Here is an 18,739-nt window from a genome sequence, read left to right on the forward strand (position 1 = left end):
AATTAAAATTTGCATGTATTGAAACAATTTTTTAAGTCAATCAGTAAATTGATTTTAATTTTATATATAATATAATCATAAAATACTTGTTATGATATTTGATTTTTAGTCATATGAATGTGATGTTACAGCGTTATAGAAAGTATATAGAGCAATATTAAAATATATATATAATTTATACATGTGCGCGAAATTTCCCGCGGTATTTCAAACCAAGCGGGTGACACGCTTAAGTTACTTCTCAAGGCCGTCAATAGATGAGGTAAGCCGCGATTCGGTCAAAGGCCAAATGTGCCGATCGCAAATTTATTCACGTACATCAGTGCGCTTCGAGAGGATGTTCCAGAGGTCTGTCGCATACGGTTATTTTTCGTGGTGACATAGTCCTACGTGACCTGACGTGACCTTGGTACTAACTGGTGAACGAGGACACTGTTAATTTTCACAGTAACTCATAAATTTTCATTCTCTTCGGTAACAAAACATCATAAATATGTCGCCGCAAGCACAAGCAGTGCCGAAGGAGAACCTGGAAACACCGTCAAGTGGAGTTAATGCCGTTTTATTAGGACCACCCGGTAGTGGCAAGGGCACTCAGGTATATATTTTATACTGCTATTTTTAAAAATGTACTATTTTCTTCGAGCTTTCAGGTGACTTGATTGATTAAGTAAAAATAATAATTGTGCACAATGAAATGAAATTGTTATGATAAAATGATTATGTTATTTGGTACAACTAACAAAATTGAATGGCATTTTTTTCAGGCTCCATTATTCAAAGATAGATATTGTGTGTGTCATTTGTCTACGGGCGATATGCTAAGAGCTGAGGTCAGCTCTGGTTCTGCCCTAGGAACTGAGATCAAGAAAATAATGGATGAGGGTAAATTAGTCAGCGATGACTTGGTAGTTAGTATGATTGAAAGCAATTTGGACAAACCGGAGTGTAAACGCGGCTTCTTGTTAGATGGTTTTCCTAGGAGTGTTCCTCAAGCAGAGAAAGTAAGTTAGAAAACAATTACAAGTTTCTATGATGTAACAAAGGCCTTGAATCTTTGTAGCTTATGAATCTTTTCTGCCCAGCTTGATGAAATGCTTTGCAAGAGGAAGACGAAGCTTGATGCTGTCATTGAGTTTGGAATTGAAGACAAGTTGTTAATCAGAAGAATTACGGGCAGATTAATACATCCTAGCAGTGGTAGATCTTATCACGAGGAGTTTGCTCCTCCCAAGGTTCCAATGAAGGATGATGTAAGTATTAAAAACATCTTAGAGTAAGGAAAAAACTTTTGTTATGACGTAAAAAGTTTAGAAAAAAAATTTTATACGATTGCTCAGAATAAGTTGATTGTACGCACTAAGAAATAAAAAAATAAATTTGGAGACTGACACAATTGTATGATTGTGATAATGTTTTAACCAGAAACGAAGCATAGTGACAATTCTATTGTATAACAACAGTGACAATTCTATTGTATGCAAAAATATACACGGTTATATAACAGAATAAATTATTCTGTTCAATTCCAATTTGAGATAAAAAAAAGTCTAAATCTTTGTTGACAGATTACTGGAGAACCTTTAATCAAGAGATCTGATGATAATGAAGAAGCTCTGAAGAAACGATTAGCAACATATCATACACAGACTGCACCGTTAGTTGATTATTACGCTTTACAAGGAATTCATTATTATGTTAATGCAGCCCAGTCTGCTGACAAAGTTTTCAAGAACATTGATCAAATTTTTCTGACTGCTACTAAAAAGAAGAGCTTTTTTAGCATTTTTTCAGGATTTTTCTAAAAAATTTAGAAATACTTTCTCAAACATTCTTTTTTTTATAATTTTTTTTTAAAAGAAAAAATTGTAGAAGTTCATTAATTTTGTAATAACAGTTCAATTATGTAACGCTTACATTGATTGAGAGCAATCTGTATTTTGAAATTCAATAATATGAACGTCACATTTACAAAGATCGTTTTAAGCGATATACATTGTAGGTATATAATATTTTTTAGAAAGATCCGAAGAGCCACTAAGGATCTAATGCACACAATTGATGAATATGTTGAGGAGATAAGACTACACAATGTACATGTAACGCTGATTATATATTAGCGTTAGTAAAAGAAACTAACACATATTGTACATAACCACGCGAAAAGTATTCAACTTTGTTATTACTGTTATATTTTTTTATACAGTATTGTTTATATCTAACTGGACATTATCAAGAGACTTTGCTTGATAAGAGACGTATCTTGATTCAATTTTATTTTCTTTTTTGGCAAATTTAATGAATCTAAAATACATGTAAAATTGCAGTGTTTTTTTTATCATTCACATATGCGCACATTTTCAGCATTATATCGCTCTTAGACCATGATTTGTGCTCATGCTTTGCATTTAATTCCAAATGTTTATTCTGATTTATGTTTTTCATGAAGATTGGATGCAAAATTAAAAATATTTGTATTTTTTATTTTATATTTGACAATGTGTTATAATTATTACGAGATAAATCTCAAATTAATTATAATTCTTGTACTGAGAATAGTAGTATCTGCCACACACATTTAACATTAAATGTGGAGTTTAAATGTAGAATTACAAGATTATATAATGATTGTATTTCTCACATTTCTCTATTTATCTGAAATCGTCGAGAATGCAGTTTAACAGTATAAGTACATAAAATTAGTGACATGCTTAACATGCCAATAATAACATTATATAATATTCAAAGACAGTTTACGAAAATACGAATAGAGCAATCATAAATCAGAGTCTATTTTACATAAAAGAAAAAAATATACATATATTCTAGTATTCAATATATATAAACAATATATGACACATAAAACCTAAAATTTCAATATTTTTAGAGAGAAAAACACGAACTTAAATAAAAGCATAAATCACATGTAAAATTGTTTGTCACTTTAATTAATACTTCCGATAAAAATCCGTATTTATTATGCAACGAATAAAATACAGAAAATGGATAAAATGATTGATATTCTACGTTTTTAACGGTTTAGCGTAAAGATAAGACGATTTAAATTTCGCGCGCCAATGTCAAAGATATCGATATATTGAAATCGAATGGAAACTCGCGCCACTTCCGGCAGTTCTTTTATTACGTCGTGTTGAAAAGTAGGAACACTTGCGATTAATTGCGTGTCCATATCAAAAGTATGCGAGTGTATAATAAATATGGATTTCTGTTAAAATTACTGATTGAAGTGACTAAAAATTACCAAGAATATTATTTAACGCGTATGTTCATAATCTACGGCGCGTCGATCGCTACACCGTGAATTGAAACAGGTTACAAATCTCGATGAATACAGATATTGATATCGTAGGTACGTGGAAATTATGCTTATGTTTGCGCAAGAGAATTGAAGCTTAGTGTATTTTTTATTAAATATGTCGAAGTCGTCGAAATTAAATCGAGTGAAGCAAAATTATCGTTTTATGCATGTTCAATCCGCGGTCAGTTCGATGAAGTTAGTTACACGAAACGTTTGCGGGCGCGCATTGTACCGAAGATACTGTCGATATATCGAAATTTGATTGCAGCGATACTATGCGCGCCATATTCCGATCGTCTTCTTTTTATGACGATCGATGCGGAAAACAGTGCGCGAATACTTTGCGATTAATTACGTATATTATTTGTATTAAAAGTGCGAAATAAGTGCGAATTTTTATCGCAAGTGTCGATTGAAGTGACGGACGATTGTTGAAACATATTATTTACCATAAATATTCGATATTAGCAACATTTCGATTGTCTGAAAATCAAGCGGCAACAGGTTATGATTTCGGTGAGTATAGATTGTATTCGCTCAGATCAAACGCGATATACTTCTTATTAGTTGTAATTCAGGTCTTTGAAGTAAAAATTAAGTAAAACATAATTGTTGTTGCACACGCAGAGCAGTATATATAGGCTGCGTTCGCTTTGGACGCTCACGCGCTGAAAGCATCAGTCTATCTTTCTTGCTCATTATATGTCAAAGAAAGATAGACTGATGCTTTCAGCGCGTGAGCGTCTAAAGCGAACGCAGCCATAGTATAATACATCAAATTGTAATCGTCGTTTGTTTTAACTTTTTTTGAATAATATTGATTTATATATAATATTTTATGCACATAAATTTATGATTTTTCCATAAATGTAATATGCAGCTTGATTTTTGCTTGTTTGTTTGATAGTGCACATAATTAAATGAAGTTTTTGATTTTTATTGCTTCTAGGAAAACGTGAAGAAATCAAAAACAGAATCCACAATGAACACAACAAACTACAATATTGCAGTACTAGCCGGTGAGTATAATTATTTGTTTATTATTTAAATTTATCTTGTACAATTGTGTTTAAATTTAAATGGAAATAAATATAATACATAATCAGCAAATATATGAAATGTATAGTAATTTATGTATGATGTTAACATAATAATAATGATTAGTAATTAAATATATATTAATTTCTTCAGGTACAATTGAAGACGCACTTTATTGTTGGGATACAACAATCGGTGAGTGTATTGATTCATTGTATTTACATAAATTACACAAAACATTGATATCATTTATTGGTTTTTATTTGCCAATATTACTCTTTATATGCCGTTATTTTTATAAGTTATATATATTTGAAAAACACCAACATGCACCAAACAGCTGTGTCATTTACCAGCAGTGGTTGTCAGCATGTAATTCAAAGTCTGAAAGTGATGTAGAGAGCGATACAGGAAAAAGTCATTAAACAATGTCATAAGAAACGTTATGATTGCCACTCTTAGGTTTCTCTCTGACGTAATGCACCATGTGGATTGAGTCCTAAAAAAGACGATGCATTAAATTCTTAACTAAATTTACTTTTATCATCGGAAATTTCGCGACAAATTTTTTTTTATTACTGGAAAGACAGAAGAAGTATCCATAAAAATTAATATAATATAATATATATAAATTGAATATTTTTTTATGTTTATAAAGTGCACCTCTATTTTTTTAATAACATGTTTTTTTACAATATCGAATTATTTGTTCAATTGTTAGTATGACTTTATAAATTTACAGATGCATAGGGTCAATTTACAGATCAAAATTGTTAATCCAATCAGTATTTGATACTATTCTGGTTGATACACAGTAAATGTGTGAAGTCTCGTTCATTATTCATAGCAATAATTCACTAAATATAAAAAGTATATGCTGTGTACTTGATACAACTTAACAGCAATGTCACTCTTTATTGATAAAAAATTTATACAATTGATACTATAGATAAAATGTTTTTCATGTAATAATTATGGTATGTGTACATTACATTCACAAAATTTTTTCAATACGATAAAAAGAAGAATAGAAAAGCGTCCAAAACATTTTTCGTGAATTAAGAATTATTATTTGCTTTATATAAGCTTTGATGCTTTGTGATACAATTTATTTTATTATATAACATATTTGCATTTTGCGTAATATTATCTTATGGAGAATAGTATAAGTTGATATATTTGAAAAAAAATCCTTTAATATTATAAATAGGGAAATTAGAAAAGTACCTATAAATTTTGGCATGGAAAATTTGGTCTTAAACCCAATAGAGAACGCCATACTGATGGTTCTTTTAAAATGAGGAAATAAGAAAGCATCCGCTTTTATGGTGGACTGTACAATCGCACCGTACGTACGGCATGCCAACTGAATGGAAATTTCCACAGTCGGTTGCCGCCGTCTTGTAGATAGCTATTGGTAGAAGAGATGCTTCTCGTAGCCGCCGCGCCTAAAAACCAGATTGCGGTCGAGCTAAGTGTCGCGTGATATCCTGGGTCGCATAAAGTCGCAAAAAAGAGAAATTCGTCAATTTTTGTGAAACAAATTTCAAGATATATGTACAAAATAGAGTGTAAAATGTAAAAAAAGAAAGACATGAATGAAGACACGATTAAGTATCACGCTATATCGCACATGTAAAATTTGTCTAGTTTAAAACAAAAGTATGTGATTTAGTTGTGCATAATTAATTAATTACGATTTAGTAAGTTATATTGCAGTAACATCCAACAGTTGTTGTAATATTTGTTACAGTAATATTGAGAAAATAATTTTTCAAAATTTAACAGCTTCGTTGTAATTGTATTGTTGCAATTTTTTAATGTTTAATTCCTAATGTCGATCTGGAAGATCAGCACACTATTTTTATTTTTAGAAATAAAAAAATTAAGAATTACAACATATACATATAATTTACATACAATAGATAAAGTTTATGTACTGAATGAAACTCATGTAAACGTGTATACGATCGTTTCGATTATTACTGTGGTCATAAATTTTGGTGAGAATAAAAGTAATTACTTGCTACACATTGAAAAAAGATAAGGAAAATTTTCATGCAAGAAGACAAGGCAGACTGCAAACAGATTGCCAATTATAATGCAATATAAATGGAAATTGAAAGAGTGCGATAAAATGACTAGCGAGTATTTCACACACTCCAGTGACCGCAATTTTCCTTATTACGCAAGTGATTTATGATAAATGAGTGACGCGACGATTTCCGCGCGTGTCTGCAAAAATCTGTAGAGCGTGAACGTGAATGTCTGTCGGATAATTTAAATATTGCGATAAATTTAGCGACGAGAAGGAGGAAGTTCGAAATATAGGAACTGCCATTATTTTGCGGTAAAGATATCTCGCGTGAAACATTGAAGAAAAATGTTGCTAAAATAGCGTTACTCGTAATAAGATAACTTGTACAATGAACATAAAAAAATCTTATCTCTCTTAAAATTCTTATCTCTTCATGACAAAACACAGGCTTATTCGTAAAATTATCATTTCAAGTACAATAACAGAGATATTTTCTTTCTCTTCGTCACGCACGCGCGCATTGTTCAATTTTTCTCTTTCTTTCGTACATATTGCAATCGTATCGATTTCGACGTTATCAAATGTTACATATTATGACGTATGCAAACACGAGTCGTGCATTATCAGTGAGATGCTCGAGCAGAGAAGTACAGAGACAAACGAGACGTGAAGTCGAACGCTAAACGTTACGGGATGCTAAGGACAAGGATTACCAGTGTGGTTCACGATGATGGAAAGTTACAATGGCACCAACTTCTCGCAATCGTTTTTCAGCTTACTCACCTTACTTACCAACAGAATCTGTGGGAGGGCGAGATAAAGCTCATTTTACATTCTTGCCCAGATCCGATAGCGCCGTCGCTAATCTCGCCGTTTTCCGCCGCGTCGTCACGCTGTGCATTACCTCTTGTCGGCGGTAATGCAAAACCGTACGCGTTGAAAGATCGTACACCGTTTAGAGACCGACAAAAAAAAAAGAAATGAGAATATTTACGACAAAAGTAGATACTTTTTGAAGTGTCATTCTTTGTTTCCTTTCCTTTGCTTTTTTTTCGTTTGTTCTTTCCTTACAATTTGTGTAACTTACACCATACATATGTACAATCCGTGTTTCTAGGAATTACGTAAATGTGTAAACACATATTTATACCATTTTGACCTATGAATAAGGCTGACCTATGAATATGGCTGACCTGCGAGCAAAGATGTTCGACCAGAATAACGTGCGTCTATATGTGCGTCTCTTTATTGTAAATCATACAAAGAGAAAATACAAAGAACAGCGAAAACGCGAAATTGAAAAGAATAAGGAAAAATGGAGAAGTGTTATGTGTATCGTGTGTCTGTTAACAGAATAACCGGCTTACGGATACTTTCGGATTAATGACGGTTAAAATTGATGTGCGTTCTAGGTTTTTTTTATGAAACGTTGGTTATTTATCCTTCAATATTATTAATAAATTTATCTTTAATTAAAATCTCCAGAAGTTAATGTTAATAAGGATTAATTTATATTTCGATGTAAATAAGATTGATAAAAAAGAATATCTTGAAGATTTAAGGATTGCGAGAAAATCGACTTTTTTTTCTTGAACGGTTTTTTTCTAAGACAGATTTTGGTCGAAATCTCTTGCGATTTATTTACAATAACGCAACGCATTCATATTTAGCGGGATTAGTTTTTGAAATGAATAGCTTTTGAAATGGATTGTACTGGAAGGTTCGAAGGGGTCCCGTCTGGCCTTCTCGGTATAAGAAGACTTATAGGACCTTGTCGGCTGCTGGCTGGTGTTAGACGTATTCTCGTCAAATTTATGTACACACCTGCACGTGTGTGTACTTAAGCATTACAATAAATATTCGCGCGTATACTTTATATTTCTTTGCATTACTCTATTATAGCACATTAATATGATCGTATATTTCTTTAAGAAACTACAAGTTTTGACAACATACAGACCTTTTTTTTAAATAGATTTTACCGTAGATGAGATGACGAAAATCCTAACGCACGCATAACAACAATTACAATTATTACAGTTACAATTATTTGTGTAAATATTTGCGTATGCCTAAACTTGATATTTAGGGACTACACGGAAAAATATAAAGATTCATATTACAGTTTGAGGGGCAACGTAAATACGCGCGAGCTAGAGTCATCTGGATTTTTCGCTACATGTGAGAACAAGTTTGAACAGAAATGTGCGTGTTATCTTCTGCTGAATGCTATTAAAAAATACATGTATATCATAATTTTTTTTCATACTTTGTCGAATAAAATTATGCGCATAGTTTTCAAGTAATTTTATTGATTAATGTATATAATTTAAATATATATTTTATGTTTAAGAGAAGTTTTTCAATTCTCTTTTTTAGACATCGACGTTTTATTAAAAATAAATATCGAGAGATAAAATTAATGAATTTATTTAAATTTTATCGACGAAGTTAATTAATAATACAAATTTAAAACATAACTGTTTAAACTTTAGCAAACATTTGGAGACCAGAATTTGCATATTCCGCTTCGCAAATAAAAATGCATGAAACGACGCAATGCTTTTTCAAGAATTCAAGGTTCAAAAGAGGAAAACAAATCGAAGCAAAGTTATTTTCATTGGTAGATGCCATATAACCGACGTTCTTCAAGGCGAACGCATGTATGGTAATGCATTTGTCGTTTTTTTGAACGAGCATTCATACTCGATGCGATTGAGAAAAAGATGAAAGAGAACAACCAACTATACTATCGGCAATATGCATAACTTATGCATAGTCCTGCGACGTTTGTTACTCTATATCTGCCGACAAGGACTACGATTTATGACGCAATTCGTAACGAAACACTGACATGTGTCAGTGTCGGACATGTGAAATTTCTCAAAGAGTCTGATTACGACAGTCTTTGTAATTCTTTATTTTCCATGAACATTTTCCATCGGACAGATGGTTGCTCTGTTTTTTATCTGACAATCACTTTGCTCGAACAATTAATGGTATTTTTATTTATTGCTATGTTCTTGTACGTATTTGTTAATCTGAAAACCTGAGAACTTTTGCGTGCATCTTAATTGAAACGGTTGCGCGGAGTCACTCGACGTTTTCTATAATTATTTTTGATTACTTTTCGAACATTTTCACTGCAATATTTTTGCAATATATTTTACTATAAAGTTATGAACTATAAATTTACTATAAAATTTTATTAAAAAAAATTTTACACGTTCTTTGTTTTAGAACACTGTCGAAACCAAAAGACAAAACTCGAGATTTCAGTCCTTTTAAATGATTATTATTACAGTGTGTTGAAATTAAGTCCACGTGCAGTTGTTTTCGCACTCATCATCGCTTAATCTAAATCTCACTTCCGCTATCGGCATTGTTACGAATACATACGCATATCTTAGACCACCCGTACAATTCGTGACGAAACTTCGTGAAATTTTGCCCTCACCGACGTTTGAAAAAGTAGTTTCGGCCTGTCACAATGCCAGCCAGATTCGGTCAGATCGAGTAACATGTTACAACCGTTCTCAAATTTTACGTTATAACTATATATTTGCTGCGACTTTGTTTTTGTCGAAAAAGTTTTACTTATTACTTCCTGTTCTCAAACCATTTTTCGCTTTGAAGAGTTACATTACTATAAAACCTGAAACACTAAATACATGTAACGCGCACGTAAAATACTATTTTTCTCGAACAAAATTCATCTGGAAAAAAAAACAAACGTATTGCAACATTTTCTGTAACCTTTTTGAATATATTTTGCAATGTACACCTGTTTTGTGTGAATATCGCTGTTGGAAGTAGCGTCTCCGTCGCTGTTGGCGACCGAGCAGATCGATTGCAATAACAATCGCATGTTATTTCAGATTGTTTCAGATTGTGCCAATAGATTGTGTATTATTGATCGAACTATTTTTGCTCTTTAATCGCGAATGTGAAATTTAAGTAGAATCAGACCTTGACAGACGGATATATTGAGGATAGGAACACAAGTTTATATTTTTAATTGTGTTTACGATTCCCGCATGATTTTGCGCACACAAAGCATTGTATGCTATAATGTTTGCATCCTGCAATCTAGTTTGCAACAATTATTTTCAAAGTCCGTAGTGCTGATAAAGACAGTTTCGCGAAAAATACTGATTGCTGCAAAACAGATCGGACGATAAATGTTAGTTTTTTTCGTCCGCGTCACCACGCGAACGCGCCGATGCAGAATAATGCAACGGCCGCGACAAATACAAATATTTTGCGACACAAATTCCCGTGTGCAATGTAGATAATTTATTTTTAAAAGTAGCACGTATATCGGTCAAGGATGCCGTGGATTAAAATAATAAATCCAGAGATATCAGGAATACGGAGATTTGGCCGTAAGAGCGTGTTAGATTGTAATTTGCCACCGAAGAAGGGATACTTTGACACAAGCTGATGAGAAATGTATCATATTAGCGAAGTGATAAGCAGAATATATATTAAGTTTCATGTCTCAAATCGATGATATGGGGATCATTGTACCGTCGATATTCAATATCATGTTATTGATATTGAAAAACAAAGAGATAGATCTTATTGGTCTATTGTGATCCCTCACTTTTGTCATATTAAATTATAACATCAAAAGTTTTATGAATTTTTTATGCATTATAATTTTTTTTACATTATGGTTCATATTTTGTTAAAATAGACGTATGAGGCAAGAGCTCGTCGTTTTTGTAAATTAATAGAAAGTTGTAAATCTTGATTGAATGCCACTTAATGTAGAAAGCGTAGGATACATGTAAATTTTATTCGTTATTCATTAATTAAAAATGAATTAGTGAAAAATCTTTAGCATATATTTTATCTGGTTATCCTGGTTAAATGCGAATGGTATGCAAAGAAGCTAATTTATTTTGACGCGTATGTGTGTACAAGCTCGAGAAAACATTTTTACGAAAATTTTGCTTTTGATGTAATAATCTAATATGACTGCGGTGACTGCTTGAGGAGCATCAATGCGATGCAAAAATGCACGAAGAGTCGAAAGGCGCGTCTCGTGTTACCTGTGATATTAGATGCATAGCAAAATCGTAAACGCGCGATATCGGATTACCGCCACAAAAATTGCTTAGGTCTCTAGTTTGTTTTTTTTTTTTTTCGCCGCAGAAAACTCGTTTTTGCTTTCTGCCGCAGAACGCCACTGGCAAATGCGGTCGATCGTTTATTGGCTCGAATTTTAAGAGATAATGGATTGCGTAACGCATCATTCGTAATTATAAGGCGACGCGTACTGCGCGTCTATTATCTCTCACTGCGAAACAAGCCGGGTTTCCGTTTCTCGGCCGTTTTTTGCCCCATTAAAAATTATTAAAACATCTGGGGAGGGTGCGGCGAAATTCGATGAGACTTGAACGCAAGGAGGAGCGTTCTCCAGAGTTCTAATCGGGCAGGGGGGAAGGTTGCTAAGCGTCCTCGCCTAGGGGAGGGGATGACGTCGAAAAGGGACGAAGAGGGTACACTTCTTCCTCGAGAGAGAGAGTGGGGAGAGGAGAAACCGCGAGGCGGCTTTCCGTGTCGCGTTCGCGCACCGTGCGTCATTCTCGTGCGGGTCTTCGGCGTCGCTGATCTGACATTTCGAACTTCTCCGAGGCCTCAATTTAAACGATTGCTTTTTTTGCACCGGGAATCGTCCTTTTTCAGTCTATTGATATCAATCATCAGCCGGCCTCGCAACCCTAATAACAAGTGACGGAACCCCGGGCATTTTTCTCGATCCCTCTTGTTTTTTTTTTTTTTTCTTTTCTTTTAGCGATCCCTCGACGATTCTTATACCCGCTCCGATTCTTCCCCCCTTCTTTATACCTGCCGTTCAACTGCCCCCATCCTACGTCCCGGTTGCCCCCACCGCGGGGCGACTTCCACGCAGCGAATATCTATCTCGCGGCACACACGGAGGGAAGTTGACGCGAAAAAAGGACGAAAAGATCAGTGTGACACCGCGTTCGCCCGAGAGACGAACCCTTACATGATTTTATCCAGTTCGCGCGCACGGAGAGCCGCCTGACACGACACTGAAAACCCTGTATGCGTATACGCAAGTACACGAACGCGAATTGTCACAATTGTCACTTTTCCACTCGTGTGAACACGTACACGTGCGCGCATACTCGTACGGGAGCGCATTAAGCACCTGATACTTTATTGATAGCGACGATCACGCTAGTCGACGGTGAATATTTAGCCGGATCGGATCACGTTTCTCGCCTGCTCACCGACGCCGGACGCCACGCGCGGAACAGAAGGAATTATATATACACATAAATATATAACGATAAATACATATATATTTATATACGTCTGTTTGCACACTTCGTATTAGTTGGTCTTTTGGCAACCAGCCAGATCGAACAAGCCCTACGAGCCGAGTTCGTCAAGAATGTCGCACAGTACGAAAGGCCTCGGGGTACCGGTGCACGGGGGCAGGATTCAGGTGAGTGTACTTTCATTACTATGCAATATGTAACTGGTACGCGATTACACGCCGAGACTCTACAATTTATAATTTACGTTATGAAGAATTTGACTTGAGATACACGACGGAATACAATACAAATTCATGACGCACTATTGTGTAATATTATATTAAGCGGGAATCTCGCGAATTAATCTTGAAATGTCAAGATAAAATTATTCATGCCTGCGTGAAACACTTGTGTTGCAATATCTTTATTTTGTGTCGCCGGGTTATTTATTTCGCAAGCGAAAACTTTTGAAAAACAGCTGGATTTTTGAAGACTTGTTTTTTGAAAAAGAATTTTTGAGATACCAGGGTAATAATAATTTCTAAATAATTTTTTATATTTGTAAAAATTTTTATATAGCAAAAATAGCGTATAAAAGGAAGAAAAGTTTTGCGCTTACTCTAGATAATGTAAATGAAAAGAAACAATTAAGAAAATTTAAAATAATTTAGAAATTGTTTGAAATAATTTTCAAAAAAATAGTTTTTTTTTGCACTACGACCTTTTTCGCGTCAAAACTTTACCTAGCTTCATTAAATCACGTGCGATGTTTGGCACTGCAGAACATGAATTTAAATTGCTAATTATGGATGATATGATAAGAATTTGTTTAAATAATTTATAACATTGACATATTTATAACCTTTTCTTATGCGAATGTGCACGCAATCGCCACGTGGCTATCGCCGCGCGCGATATCAGCATTAAAGTCTATTCGACCTATTTACGATTATACTTTCGGTACACGTTTTGCATTTAAGACGAAGTAACTGTACGCAACTAGACGATGGTCAAGAAAAAGGATGATGAAAGAAGCAAAGTACATTGCTTAAAGTGCCACTAAAAGAACTTAAATTGAATGCCGCATAAAACCGATAAGAGCAGGTCACAACGGAATTCGACGCGGGGAATGCATTTTATTACGAATACGCGCAGTTTGTAACGCCGAGTGCGGTTGCGTACATTCTGCATACGAATGACAATTGCGTAATTAGTCGAGCGCATTTAGACGAATTGCAAGGAAGCTTATTGATATATGTTCGTTCTCGCGTTACTTCCTCTTTCGTTACTCAACACAAAATTTTAATTTCAAGAACTAGAAAATGTGGAAAGAGATGCTCGACGTTGATTGTTTTGATATTTATGAGTTTCTAATATTCATTATTAATTTTGATAGCAATTAGAGAATCAATTAATTGGAGAAAATAAAATGATATACACGTCATGTCAAGTAATGTTTAAACATAAGAAAGATAACAGGTATAAATTCATACGTCGTGATGTCATAAGCGCAAATTCGTAAATTCTTCACGATATTCATCGAAGTATATTGATTTTATTTTCGTATGCCATCACTCGCGTTCGATTCGATGGTATAGATTGGCAAAATACCCAGACTCTCGCACGCCCATTCAGGCACGGTCATTCCGATCGGACAAGATAACTTTTCTACCGCGCAGTAAGGTTTTTTTAGTTTAGCAGTTTTCGACGGCCGCGAAAGTCGGCCACAAAGGCGTATTTTTGGTTAACCTTCGAGTGACACGAGGAACTATTTAAAATACAATAATATTTGGCTTTTTCTGATTACGTCGACATTGTAATTACTTATTTCTTTCTGAACGAAGCGATAATAAGAGTTTTATGATTATATAATATTATTGAAACTCATTAACATAATTGCCAGTCATCGAACCGAAAATACTGACACAGCGCGATATTCTTCTATTTTATGCACTTCGATTTACGGGTGAACGAATGTTACTCATTTATCGTCCGATCGGACCTCTAGTTTCTACTGTGACCCCGATCGATTGACGACGAAGGTGGTTTTCCTCGAGACTCACTGGCCGTGCGTTGACTTTGTATCGGCGATCGATGCCATGCGGTGAACAAACCGTGTGCACGACGGTCGTCTCGCGGGTTAAATTTAACCCAAGAACGGATATGCAGCTATTTCTCATTTCTACGCGTGAACTGCGGGCAATTAATCGGAGTAACACATTAGTTTTATTTCTTCACTGTTTTTCTAGATTGATTTTAATATAATTCGAAATGTTGGACCTTTTACTGAATATTTCTCATTTTTATCCGCAATTCTATCTCGCAATTCGTACATTGGCTCTTAGTTTATTCAACGCTGAATCAGAGACTTTATTTCGTAAAAGTGAAGATTAAAATTACGGAAAAAACAATGCCAGTAATCGGTAATTTTCTATTCAAGGTTTAACTTAGCAGAAAAATAGCAAATTTTTTGCATAAACCATTGCAGTAAAATTTATGCACCACTGCATTCCTGGCGCGAACAAGTAATTGTCCGCAAATCTAGACCGAGCGTTGAGAATTCCACTTGCGACGGAAGATTTCTCTGTGGCAACAGGATTTCGTAGAAATCGCACGCAAGCCTTTCTATGGTTCGCTGATTCTCCTCGAAGTCTCATTGGCCTTTTATTCGGACCGCGTTCCCTCCTTCGTACGTTCGCCGGCCGAAAATCGTTGTATCCTTGTTTCGTAATCGAAACTAGTTTTGCGAAATTGCATGGTCTTAAATAATATTGGTCTAGATCTGCTCGGTCAATCGCCTCGCGACAATGTTCTAGTACGATTATGGTAAGTCACACCGCAAACCACGTCATGGAAATTTCCTCAACCAACACCTTTCCTCTTGCTATCTTTCTCTGTTTCTTTCTGCTACTCTTTTTTTCTCTCTTTCTCTCTCTTATCGTGTTTCCCCTTCTTCCTTCCGTTCTCCCTCTCCCACTGTACCTCACCGTCCCCTCTTTTTAATCCTCTTCTTCGTCCCCCGCCACTATGCCGGCGAGTCTGGTATATCCGGTGCTCTTCAGCCGCTTTAGCCGGATCGTGAATACTTTGAACGGCAGCGCGATGCCGTCATCTTCTTTTCCATTTTCCTTTCCGTCATCTTCTTCCTCAAAGGCGATTATAAGGCTGGATAAACATGGCGCCGCTAGTTTCCGCTCCCGCAAGAATATATCGTGCCACTTTTGGGCGTATATCGACCTTGACGGACGAGGCTCATAGTCTCGCGTTAAGTATAGTTCTTTTTTTTTTCTTTGGCGGGAAGCTTAACGGAACACGCCGCCAATTAAATCGACTACACGTGCTCAAACTTCCGCTTGTGCGATTGAGCTAAATTTCAGTCTGCAATCTCAGTCCTGCATCTTCTTTTCTCATCCTCAATCTGAATTTCAAATGCGCAAGTTCAAGGCGGTCTTAGTTTGCAGAAGCTAATCCGACACAGGCCAAGTAAATTTGCATTTTTCGCGAATGGCAATAAATTATAATAAATTAGTTCTGACATCGGTAAAGGCAACCGCGTTCGAGTGCACAAGAGACGTATAAATATCGTCGATAACGAGTTGTAATGGAAGAAAAAACTCGAGGTTATCTGTTCGGACATTAATCGCGATTGAATTCACGCTTGCGATATTTCAAACAATTTTATATTAATATGTTTGATATATTTATTTTACAACTTTCTTTTGAAACGTACTCTTTTTATTTGTTCTTCTTATCTTTATTTTTGAAATAGTCTTTTTCTTTCAACGTGTACATGATTTATAACGAACGCAATTTGTTAAATGCTATTTACAATATCAATCGGGAAGATGTAAGCATAATTGTTACAGATATTATATTTCTTTATGCATATCGAGATATATGAATATGTAACAATGTATTAAAATATTTTTATACGTTTTTATATTTATGATGTCAAAATCTTGTTACCAGATCTCTTAAATTATCTTAAATGGATGAGATTTGTATGATTCTATAATGAGAAAATATCATTATATAATGATAAATCTCGATATTTACATCGAAGTAAAATTATTTTGATTGAATTATGTCGACAATAAGTGATATTGAATACAACTGGAATATTCTGTACAATTATTTGTAATCTCAGTACAATCTATACATTGAATGGAAATTATATAATGCGTATTATATAGAAATTCGAAGTATTGTGATTCACGCATGAGTAACACGAACTCATCCATTTTGCATTCGCGGCAATTAAAATTTCACGCGTGTGAGTGCACGTGTAGAAGGTATAACACGTGAGCGCAAGGCGAGTGTTCAGTTGCTGAGTCGAAGGGTTCAGTGGTCTCTAAGAAATAAAAGTCACGCAAGTTGTCTGAAGATACTGTACAAGGTGTCCTAAAAATTTAATCTTTCTAACAATAGATTTGTTAGGCAATTTGAAGTCAATATTTTCGTAATGATTTCGAAACATCAATTTCCGAGTTTATAATCGATGTTTTAAAAGTATTTTCTACGAAACAAATGGATGATAAAATTAGATTTTTCAATTTCTTTAGTTAATTTTGAAGTTTAATAAAATCTTTAATATTATTGTCAAGAAAAGATAGAATTCAAATTGTGCAAAAAATCTGTTATTAAAAGAAACACTCGATTTTTTAGAACACATATTTATAGAAAATTATTGAGACAAATATAAAGCAACAATTGTAACTTGTGCGATGATTTCATTCACCGCGCGTGTTTTAAAAACTCGTAAGAGAGCTAAGTACGCATGGCTTTTTTTACATTGATTATATAAGGATTGCTAGTTGAGATTAGTCATAAATGATGGTAGTGTAAAGATCGGAGAATAGCCGAAAGAAAAAAGCTTACTGCGAATTATTTCGAACGTATAAAATGCTCAACTCTTCGGCGTCTATTATTCTCTTCCAGCCACTAATTTGCTGCCTCCAGACAAGGCATAATTGCGACGAATCTGACTCGTCGGCGTCTTGATTCGATCAAACCACGCAACTAGATTAAGAAGGTCAAGGTTGTTAACGACTACGAACTTTAAATGCGTAATTTCAACGGACTCAAAAAGGAAATCTTCGGGTTTCGCAAATCTCCATACTCTTGAATACAAATTGCGGCTCGTAGAAGCCGCAATTTATTTCGCAAAAGTGTGAGATTTCATGATTTTTCGTCTCTGACGTCATATTTCACGCGATCGCAATGAATGTGGCGGGACATTTTAAATGCGCGAAGGGAAAAATTTGAAATTTTGCAAAGAGTTTGACGTATATTTGAGCTCTTATCTCGCGCAGCCCAGTTTGAGAAGCACTGTCGCAAAATACACATGCGTATAATTCACGGGCAGCAGCAGGAACTATAGTGCGAGACTCCCACGCGGGTGCAGCCGTACGTAACACACCGTTTGCCGAGATGAGGATGTGACGTTACGGTCAGATTTGTCAATTCGTTATTTCGCCGCCGCCGCCGCCGTCGACTATTGCTGATTCGCATTAAAGTATGCAGATGATACACGGCGGGCTCATGAGAATAGTAGCAATCACATTCAAACCAGGTCCCGCAATTCGCCGTTATTGCGGCATTGAAGTCACATGCTTTGTGCCGAAAGGAACGCAAAAGCCGCGACCTCTAATGCGCCGCAATTTCGTCCAATAGAGAACCCATTACGCCGATTTACGATTCGGGACTCGCTCGTTAGCACAGGTTTATATTTGGACACGACCATTTATTGACGATTGAACCGGCTAAATTTTTCCTACGCATTAATTTAACGGCAGCTACGTCGTTAATGATGACGACTCAATATCGACGGTGATCACGCTGTCGCGTTCGATTCATCTGAAGTCATTATTATAATCGCTGAACGCAAAGATCTATTAAACTCAGTCTCGTGCGATTTCGTGCGCTGCATATTTTTACTGGATCAAGAAAAAACTAACATTTACATTAAATGATGTTATGAATTAATATTAAATTAATTCAGTTTATTTCGATTGTGCAATATTTGCTTATCGTGTTTTATTTAGAAAT

At 35.1% G+C, this 18,739-nt stretch overlaps 2 protein-coding genes across 3 annotated transcripts in view; both read left to right on the plus strand.

The window, feature by feature from the left end:
- Positions 1-286: 286 nt before the first annotated feature.
- Ak2 (Adenylate kinase 2) lies at positions 287-2,932 on the plus strand. The gene is made up of 4 exons (XM_012359088.2): positions 287-598; positions 768-1,004; positions 1,086-1,253; positions 1,569-2,932. The coding sequence occupies exons 1-4, from the start codon at positions 494-496 to the stop codon at positions 1,803-1,805; spliced, it is 747 nt and encodes a 248-aa protein (XP_012214511.1). The 5' UTR covers positions 287-493; the 3' UTR covers positions 1,806-2,932.
- A 1,362-nt stretch (positions 2,933-4,294) lies between these two features.
- The window catches only part of LOC105667332 (proton-coupled amino acid transporter-like protein pathetic), a 30,517-nt gene continuing 16,072 nt past the window's right edge, over positions 4,295-18,739 (plus strand). Inside the window, exons 1-3 of one of the 2 annotated variants that reach the window (XM_012359065.2) lie at positions 4,295-4,338; positions 4,511-4,552; positions 12,769-12,879. In XM_012359065.2, coding sequence (XP_012214488.1) covers positions 12,826-12,879 — 54 coding nt within the window. In that variant the 5' untranslated portion in view covers positions 4,295-4,338; positions 4,511-4,552; positions 12,769-12,825. Of the gene's footprint in view, positions 4,339-4,510; positions 4,553-12,768; positions 12,880-18,739 lie in introns of those variants that run through there. The other variant, XM_067350169.1, reaches the window with a different exon arrangement.

This window comes from Linepithema humile, chromosome 1 (genome assembly GCF_040581485.1).
Source record: "Linepithema humile isolate Giens D197 chromosome 1, Lhum_UNIL_v1.0, whole genome shotgun sequence".
NCBI lineage: Eukaryota > Metazoa > Arthropoda > Insecta > Hymenoptera > Formicidae > Linepithema > Linepithema humile.